Source organism: Raphanus sativus, unplaced genomic scaffold (assembly GCF_000801105.2).
Source record: "Raphanus sativus cultivar WK10039 unplaced genomic scaffold, ASM80110v3 Scaffold3768, whole genome shotgun sequence".
Classification (NCBI taxonomy): Eukaryota; Viridiplantae; Streptophyta; class Magnoliopsida; order Brassicales; family Brassicaceae; genus Raphanus; species Raphanus sativus.
In genome coordinates, this window is record NW_026619072.1 from 1 (window position 1) to 9,840 (window position 9,840).

At 34.7% G+C, this 9,840-nt stretch overlaps 2 protein-coding genes and 1 non-coding gene across 4 annotated transcripts; 2 read left to right on the forward strand and 1 right to left on the reverse strand.

The window, feature by feature from the left end:
- The first annotated feature begins 8 nt into the window (after positions 1 to 8).
- LOC130506892 (triacylglycerol lipase SDP1-like) lies at positions 9 to 3,237 on the forward strand. The gene is made up of 3 exons (XM_057001588.1): positions 9 to 711; positions 1,946 to 2,089; positions 2,168 to 3,237. The coding sequence occupies exons 1-3, from the start codon at positions 220 to 222 to the stop codon at positions 3,026 to 3,028; spliced, it is 1,497 nt and encodes a 498-aa protein (XP_056857568.1). The 5' UTR covers positions 9 to 219; the 3' UTR covers positions 3,029 to 3,237.
- Positions 3,238 to 5,202: 1,965 nt separating this feature from the next.
- LOC130506893 (U6 spliceosomal RNA) lies at positions 5,203 to 5,302 on the reverse strand. The gene has a single exon (XR_008942161.1). It is a non-coding gene; the product is annotated as a U6 spliceosomal RNA (small nuclear RNA).
- A 286-nt stretch (positions 5,303 to 5,588) lies between these two features.
- LOC108818909 (protein CYSTEINE-RICH TRANSMEMBRANE MODULE 12) lies at positions 5,589 to 6,540 on the forward strand. 2 transcript variants are annotated; one of them, XM_018591866.2, is made up of 3 exons: positions 5,589 to 5,761; positions 5,874 to 5,982; positions 6,256 to 6,540. In XM_018591866.2, exons 1-3 carry the CDS (start codon positions 5,716 to 5,718, stop codon positions 6,299 to 6,301), a joined length of 201 nt encoding a protein of 66 aa, XP_018447368.1. In that variant the 5' UTR covers positions 5,589 to 5,715; the 3' UTR covers positions 6,302 to 6,540. The 2 variants fall into 2 exon arrangements, with proteins under 2 accessions (XP_018447368.1, XP_056857569.1); XM_057001589.1 differs by having other exon boundaries at positions 5,883 to 5,982.
- The last annotated feature ends 3,300 nt before the right edge of the window (positions 6,541 to 9,840 follow it).

A 9,840-nucleotide genomic window follows, 5' to 3' on the forward strand; every position in this document is an offset into this window, starting at 1 on the left:
GGGGCTTCTCTCGGTGCGTTTCATGTCGGTGTGGTCAGGACTTTGGTGGAGCATAAGCTCTTGCCTCGGATAATAGCTGGTTCTAGCGTTGGCTCCATAATCTGTTCGATCGTAGCCACAAGGTCTTGGCCGGAGCTACAGAGTTTCTTTGAGAACTCTTTGCATTCTCTACAGTTCTTTGATCAGCTAGGAAGCGTTTTCACAATCGTTAAAAGAGTCATGACGCAAGGCGCTTTACACGACATCAGACAGCTGCAATGCATGCTTAGAAACCTCACATGCAATCTCACGTTCCAAGAAGCTTATGATATAACAGGGAGGATTCTAGCGATAACGGTTTGCTCTCCAAGAAAGCATGAACCGCCTCGGTGTCTTAACTATCTGACTTCGCCTCATGTGGTTATATGGAGCGCAGTGACTGCTTCTTGTGCGTTTCCTGGTCTCTTTGAAGCTCAAGAACTAATGGCTAAAGATAGAAGTGGAGAGATTGTGCCGTATCATCCACCTTTCAATTTAGATCCTGAAGAAGGTACTGAATCATCTACACGCCGGTGGAGAGATGGTAGCTTGGAGGTTGACTTACCGATGATGCAGCTTAAGGAGCTGTTCAATGTCAATCATTTTATCGTGAGCCAAGCTAATCCTCACATTGTTCCTTTACTGCGTCTAAAGGATATAGTTCGAGCTTATGGTGGTAGATTCGCAGCAAAGGTATGTTTATCTATCTTATTAAAACAGAAACATTCTGATGGACCTAACATTTATTTTGTAAGTTTTTAAATTAAATACACTTTTATACTTTATAGTTAAAGATACATTAAATCACTAATGTTTCTTTCTTTATACTACTATCCCTGTTTCCAAACAATATACTTATTTCTTTATACTACTATCAATGTTTCTAAACAATATATTTTTATACTACTATCAATGTTTCCAAACAATACAATAAGTAATCTTAGTTATTTTATATCTATCATTTTGTAGAAACGTCATAATTTCATAAATTGCCAAATAATGAACTTTAAAATTTGGATTATAAGATTACAAATTATGAAACTATTACAATTTAAATCCAATTAGATTACATATCGGTCATCCATCAGTTCAATCGGTTAGTCTCGGGTTTTAGTGATTTTTAATATGAATATTTTGAAAACATAAATTGAATTGTCAGATCTCCGGATTAACCGGTATTGTCACAATCGGGTTGAATTTAAAAACACTGATTTGAAGCAAAAATATTTTAAATACACACTCTTTAAAATTACCAAAATATTTGTTAAGTTATTAGTGAAATTTTTCATCGTAAGATATCCCGCGCTTCAAAAGCGCGGGTCAAAATCTAGTATGTTTTATTAGGTATGACACATTTATCCAGAACCAAAAAAACAAAACATACTGAACCGAGTTAACCGAATCCGAACCAAATCGAACGAATTCTATATTCTAGAATCGGAAAAACGAAACCGAATAGTAAACCGAACTTCTAAAATCAAATAGTAATCCAAAACCAAATATTTTTAAATTACTATTTATAAACCGAAATACTCAAAACTACGAATTTTTCACCCTAAATATTTTAAATTATCTGAATTTTCCAATATTTTATGCAAATAACTTAAATTACCTAATATTTAATATGAAAAACTTGAATTATCCGATGTTTTTATCCATGCAAAATTACCAGAAAAATCGGAACCGAATTGGACCCATATTTTCGGATATTAGCTGGTTCCTAACTTTGCTACAAATCAAAAACTGACCCGAGTTTTGTAAATAACCGAACAGTTCCCGATATAGAACCAAAAACCCAAAAACTGAAATATCCGGATCAAAAACTGAACCGAAAACCATACGCCATAGGCTTATGTCTCATACTCAACTCAGTTTTGTTCCGGTCCCTTTTGTTATAACCGCTTTACTTGTCTTTTTGCCCTTTTAGCTTGCGCATCTAGTGGAGATGGAGGTAAAACATAGATGCAACCAGGTACTAGAGCTTGGCTTTCCTCTCGGTGGACTTGCAAAGCTTTTTGCTCAGGAGTGGGAAGGTGATGTAACAGTTGTAATGCCTGCTACTCTTGCTCAGGTTCTGATCTATGTTGTTGAGTCTTGTTAGAGAGATTGGACTTGTTAGATTCTTATTGTGTTGTGTTGTCTTGTGCAGTACTCGAAGATTATACAAAACCCTACTCATGTGGAGCTTCAGAAAGCGGCTAACCAAGGAAGGAGATGCACTTGGGAGAAGCTATCAGCCATAAAAGCAAACTGTGGCATCGAGCTTGCGCTTGATGACAGTGTAGCTATTCTTAACCATATGCGTAGGCTCAAGAGAAGCGCCGAGAGAGCCGCTGCTGCTGCTGCTGGCACGTCCTCGTCTCATCACGGTTTGGCTTCAACCACAAGGTTCAATGGTTCTAGAAGAATCCCATCTTGGAACGTCATTGCCAGAGAGAACTCGACTGGTTCACTCGATGAACTAGTCGCTGACAGTAATCTCCACGCGTCTTCAGGCAAGGCTTTGAGCGAGAGTGAAACAGAGAGCGTGGAGCTGAGTTCTTGGACTAGAACTGGTGGACCTTTGATGAGAACAGCTTCTGCTAATAAGTTCATTGACTTCGTTCACAGTCTTGATGTTGACATTGCATTGACCAGAGGATTTAGTAGCAGCCCGACTTCTCCAGCGGTTCCTGGCCCATTTAGTCCAAGCTTTAGCCCAGACTCAAGATCCATGGACAGCAATAACAACATGCTTGGAGCAAATACTTCAAGCATAATAGTTACTGAAGGTGATCTTCTACAGACTGAGAGAACGAGTAACGGTTTTGTGTTGAACGTTGTTAGAAGAGAGAACTTGGGAATGTCTATTGGGAATCAGAACACAGAGCTGCCAGAGAGTCTACAGCTCGATATACCTGACAAGGAGATGGATAGTAGCTCTGCATCAGAACATGAAGTAGACCAAGAAGGTGATGATGATGAAGAAGAGGAAGAACATAACTGCTCGGATCCTGTTACGGTTTCTTGAGAATATTCAGGTTTACAAGAACCGATGACTGGTAGTGTTATAGATGCTTAGTCTGATTGATTGGAGTGAGACTCTTGTTCAACAAGAGTTTGGATGTTTTCATAGTGCTTTGTAAATTGTAGTATAAGCCATAATGTGCATGTTGTGTATGTATGTATGTTTGCAATATTTATTATTTGAAAATTCAATTATTAATTTGTGGAATAGAATCCTTTTTAAATTAACAGTTTTTTTACGCAACAAAGTTGTGCCACAGAGCTTCCAAAGCAAAGCCTTGATGAACATACTCTTTATCATCAAACATTATTGTTAAGCATGGGAAGATATAAACAGTTCTCTCGATCTGTGTACTGCAATTTGGTGCAATATAGTCTCATAGTTCGAACATTTATCCTCTTTGTAGCTCAACAACTCAAGTGCAACGTGAAACACCACCTTGCCAAGAAGCCTGAACGTGCTCTCCGCACTCCTACTGAGACAAAACATATATAAGAAGTTTCTTAAGTTGTCTCCTCTTTGAAACATCAATCTCTGCTCTTTTTAAAATGTGATCACAAAAAAACGTAGAATCATCCAACTGGTATCTCTCTGGACATGTCATCCATCACAGTTGCTGCCACTATTTGCAAGATATCCACTGTAGATAAGGTCTGCAAGTTGTTGTACAAGTCAAAGTCAAATCCTTGATTCTCAATACAGAGTGGCTGAGTTTGAAGGCTGGGTCCAAGATATGATTCTCCAGTCAAATCCTTGATTCTCAATACGATTGCAAGTTGTTGTAATCGTGTGTATGTGTTCCGATTTCTACGATCTGATACAGTTAAACGAGTGAGGACGCGTGGCAATACGAGATTGGAGGGAGAAGTTTGTTACAAGTTCGTTAGGCGGTTAAGAGAAACAGAGTATAAATAGAGTTCGATGTTAAACTTGTAATTCATTCAGAAAAATATCTTGATTCACTTTCTTAAAGAACTTGGTTCATCTCTGTAACTCTTTACAAGCTTATATTGGAAAGGATCGTTCTTCTTCCGGGATCTTTTGCAACTAAGCTACGTTTTCGTGTTTGTTACGAACGTGGAAGCGATTCATCATAACGATAGATACTTTATCGTTATCACGATCTTGAATGCAAACTCTGACACAAAACCGCAATGGTTCATACTGTATCTACACATGTTAGAGTCTTATGCAAGGAACTTCACGAGATGTGCAAGACCTCGTTGCAGAAATTGTTCCTTGCCCTTCATCACAAGCTCATCAGCTGACTTGAGAAAAGTGCCAAGAATTTTCCGTGCTGATGTTCTCAACGGAGACGTACAGTTCACAAAGACAAGACAAAACCTCAGATCAAATAAAGGTTTTGTTTCTTCAAAGGTTAATGAATGTAGTTTCGTGGAGAAGAAAATATTTCTCTTCTCATCAAATAGTTGTGAGTGAAATAGGGTTAAATAAACATAGAACTGGATTAATCGTAATTATTATAAATATGTAGCATATAATGCTTAAGAAAAGTCTGAGAAAATAGTAATTGTTCTTCTCCAGGATCAGATCAACAATGGATACAAGCAGATTTTTTTTGTCGGCATTAAAGTTCACTTTTATGAAACTACTCATTATTTTCAATTTCTATCTATTGATTTTCAACTACAAATATTTAACAAATAAACCATAATAATTCTGAATATATTCTATTAGATGAAATCCTTATTTTCCAATAAGGGGAAATTTGAAAGGATTTGCTCAAATCATTGATCCAAGTTTTTCTAAATTCTAGATCCAATAAGGTGAGATTTGAAGAAAAAATGAAGTCTCTCCAAAGTCCAAATCATCAATCCAATAAGCCCCATATATACATGTATGCCATAAACCCATATACACACCCACTTACATATACATATACAAGATATAATGACCCAATATGGCCCAATACACTTTAAGATTGTGCTTAGAATAATCTCCAACAAGAATGGGAGAAAGACAAAGTTTGTAGATAAGACTGTTCAGCTTTGGTTGCTTTCACTCCAAGGAAGGGGTAAACTTAACGGATGGCTTGTGGTTTGGAACCAGAGTGGAACCTTAAGCTTAGAAATTTTGTTCTTTTGTCTCTTAGATTGATTTTTTGATTCATCAAACAGCTGCATTTGATGTAAATATGTTTTTTTTTTGTAATTTAAAAAAAATTGGACCATTTCTCGATTTGTGCGTATCATTGCGCAGAAGCCGTGCTAATCTTCTTTGTATCGTTCCAATTTTATCGGATGTCCCCCAAGGGACTGTAAATATGTTTTTGCATGAACAAAATTAACGTTCATTCAGAAAAAAAAAACAAGCCAGGAAAAACAAACATGTGTGAACGCATTGTAAAGAACCTCAAAAAGACAAGTAAAAATCTTGCTTTTCACATTTTAAAAACTTAGTTTCGGCAGTAGCCCCTTCGTGAAGGAAGGTATAAACGAATAAAGCCGAAATTCGAGAGAAATAAAAAACTAAACAAGAATATTTCATCTGCCACTGCCACAATTAATCATAGCTTATATAATGAGAAGCATCCTAACAACACTGTTTTATCTTGTATCCAAACCAAGAATCATATTCCCGAATCACACAGTCACAATCTCCTTTTGTCTGTTTCCACTTGCGAATTGAAAGAGCCAACACAAAGAGAAGAGCTTCTTCTGTAAGAAAAGATGCAGAAAGACATGGGAACCGCAGAGGATCAACATCTTCCGCAAGGTCAGGATTAATCTAAGTGGTCTATCCTGTTTGTTTTAGGGATGGTAACGAATCAAACATGTCTTTTTGAAGAAAAGTAAAAGATTTGTAGTATACTTACTTCTCTAGACAGGATATCCAGCTGCAGAAAAAGTCTCTGAACAACCAGGACAAGACGAGAAGAAGAAGCCAAGGTTTTTCGAGACAGAGCAGAAAGGAGACAGAGGCTTCATTGAAGGATGGTAATAAAAAGCTAAAAGTTATAAGTAGCAAACTATCATTTTTTTTTTGTAAAGGAACAAAAACTAGAAAATATAAGTTTAAAGGGTTACTTGTAGCTAATAAGCACATATTATTCATAACTGCATGGAAAAGTTCAAGAGCTCAACTAGAAAACACATTAAGTACTCTGTTTCTGTCTCAGACCCAGCAAAAAAAAAAAGACTCTGTTTCTGTTTTTCTAGCAGTGACTCTTGTGTATGTTTTTTTTCCTTTGTTTGTTTCTTCCTATGCAGTCTCGCTGCACTATGCTGCTGCTGGATTTGTGAAATGTGTTTCTAAGGTAAAGAAGAACACTACAGTGTGTCGAGCTACCTTGTGTATCTATTAGTGTGAGAGATTGCAGGACTATATAGTAGACCAATCTGAAACTTCCTATACTATGTGTGTGGCGTTTGTATGTATTGTTGTAAGATTGCAGGACTCTATAGTAGCTTAATCTGAAACTTCCTGTACTGTGTGTGGTGTTTGTATGTATTGAAAGATGATTATTATACTAATAATGTAAAGGTGGTCATATTTTCTGAGTTGTTACACGATTGGTCAAAATTCAAACAAACTAGATTGGTACTCGCTCTATACAACCGGCTTAACAAGTTTTACACACAAGTTTTTTAAAAAGTATCATACAGTTAACAAGCTCACCTTGACATCAAACTGGAAATAACTCAATTGCAATGTTAAACTATATACCATTTGTTCAAAAAAAAAAACTATATACCCAACTCATTACTTCAATGTCGTATCCAACCAATAGAACATTTTAAGTGCAGCTTGTTATATTAGACTATATGTTGCTTGACCATGAGTCTCAGATAATATGCCTTGAAACTTTTCCGGTTATCTTCTTCAAGCTTGTTAAGGTCCGTTTAGTTTTTGAACCCGCTAATTTCAAGCCCTAATTAACATCGCTATGCTAAAAGTAAATGCATGACCATAACCAAGTTGGCTAAACTCTGAGATTTCTGTTTACGGAGTTGACTCCTGGACTTAGGCGAATAAAAAGAGTACATGCATGCATCGTAGTCTCAGGTCCGGTTCTGAAAGTGCATTCTTCAGCGTGTGTAAAACAGTAAAAGCGTCAGGTTCCTTTATTTTTACTGCATTCCTACGTTTTCTACAAACTATTCACACTTGGACTTTACCTCATGGCCGCTCAAGTCTATAACAAATGTGATTTCTTGGTGATGACTGAGTTATTTATTAAGCAACGAAAATCTATAAGAAATTGTTTTTTTGTTGTTCAATAGTTGAATTTTGTTCACATATTTTTTGGTTAAAGGGCTGTGGTCACCAAAACTGATTTTTTCAATTATATATATCCCCTTAGTATTAAAATGGAAGCAAAAAAAGAGAATAACCTTGAAAGAGTAATATATTTTCGAAATTGCCATTTTGACGACGTGTCGGCACGAGGTTCCTTCTCAGACCCTTTTTGAAAGAAGACTTACTCACCTTAGGATATTACGGTTATTGCCATTGGACAAACATGCATATTCGTATGATAATGATACATAGTTTCATGTCCGCATATGTATATAAGGAAATAAATCAGTTTCGTGATTCGAGAATTTTTGTCTACGTGATTTTTGCATTTATTCTCACCTTCTATATTTGTCCTGATTTTTAATGAGATTTATAATGTTCTTTTGTATATGGAAACCCAATTATTACTCATATTAAATAGAGAGTGGAAAGTGCTTATTTTTTTGGCAATGAAAAACGAATTATTACTCATATGGAAATCGAATTATGACTCATATTAAATATGAGAGGGCGGGTATTAAATATGAAGTTCTCTATTGGTATGTTTATAAATTTATAATTACTTTATACGTGAATCCTCTGAGATTTAAGTATTTTCGAGTAATAAGCAATCTGTCCGTTTTACATTTATAATCAATGCATATTGCTTTCTACAGATTTATATGGAGCAATGGTAGCAGTAGGAGATATTGACGGAGCTGAGATAGATAACCAGAACATCCACTTCTCATTAGTCAATATGGAGTATTTTTTAATTATTATTTATTTTCATAATTATATTAAACACCGATATGATCCAAATATATGAATGGTATTACGTTCTTTCAACTAACATGTATGAACACATGCACTGTGTAGCACACAGAGATGTTGCTCAGTTTTTACATTTTTACTGGAACTCAACCAATGCTCATGTTGTCCTATGTGTGTTACAGTTCTGGCAAATTGTATGGAGTGTTGGTAACTTATATTCTAATCTTTTCAAACCTGAATTTGTTTAATATATTAAACGTTTATTATTATGTTCACTTTTTTTATCATGATCAGGTGGACTCAACCAAGTGAGAACAATTGATGGATTTTCGAGGATTTTATTCGAGCCTGACGATGTGCCAGAGATCCAGTCTTTCAGAAAGAGGTAACACCATTTGATACCAAGATATACATTACATAATATACTAACTTAAATTATATTGTTTTAATAGAATTCCCTTCTATAACTACTAAGGAATTTGGCAAGGATGCTCTGCTTACGATCTTGAATTTTTTTCTTTCTCATTAAATCTGTTTTGTTGTTTCCCATTATGAGTTCACACTTTTTTATTTTGGTGTTTTTTCATTCGGTTATCTTTTAATTTTAAGCTTTTATTTATAATATCTTTTTCCCCATAATTACTTCTTAAATCAAATAAACCTGAAATTATATATATATATTTCAATAACATTTGTAATTGACCGAACAAGTATAATGTTAAACATAAAAATAGTGGAAGTATACAGTGCTATATTAGAGGTCATTATCCAATTAAGTGTAACATGATTTTTTTACACTGCAAAAAAATATTTATTCATAATTTTAGACAATTGTGAATTAATTCACAACAAAACATAATTATTATATAGTGTATATTCTTCTAAATATAAAGCAATAAATACAATAATGATAATAATGGCAATAAGGCCCAATATATCATGTATGTAGATTATATTTTTTTCTAAAAATATGTATTTCTACATTCTAGATAATTCTCTATAATATATTCAGAACAGGAAAATAACATTTAGTATTTCAAAAAAAAATCAAATATCTTATATACTGCCCGTTTATATTATATTTATTAGACTTTAATACTTCTACAATGTATTCTTTTGGTTTTATAAAATAAATAAAGTTGGAAAATAAAATTTTAAAGGGCTTATCTCACTCCGCGCAGGGCGCGGATCTCACCCTAGTATATATATATGTTTAGGTGTAAAAATATTATGTAACGTCCAATCGTCCACGACTAATGGATCATCCACATCCGCTCTCTCGGTCTGTGGTCTATCTCATCTCACGGTCGGTCCTTAATTTTCTGAAGGTTTGAAAGTCATGTTTACTGACCCTGCAACACCATATGATCTTTTTCGGGCTTTAGTTTTCACTAGTACGCTATCGCGAATTACTTCCCAATAAATCATCAATTCTTTTACTACTCTAGCCCAAAACCGTTTAACTTGGAATTCTAAATAGTTGTGTGCCAAAAAGAGTAAGTACACTTAAAGTAACATAGATAGTCAAATCAATTATTTTAAATTTTTTTACATGTCACAACTCGGGATATTATACATTTATTATAGAATTGTAAGTATTAACGAGATTAATTTGTATTAGACTCTTTTAAAAATTAATGAAAATAATTTTATAAGTTTTGAAAACACGGGTTAATTTCCAAGTTGAATATTATTGTGCCCCTTCAGTTCAACTAAATGTTCGTATTTTTATAAACATCATTTTGGCTTCTGTTATAAAATGTATGCATGATTGGGAATCAAGATATTATTTAGATTAACTA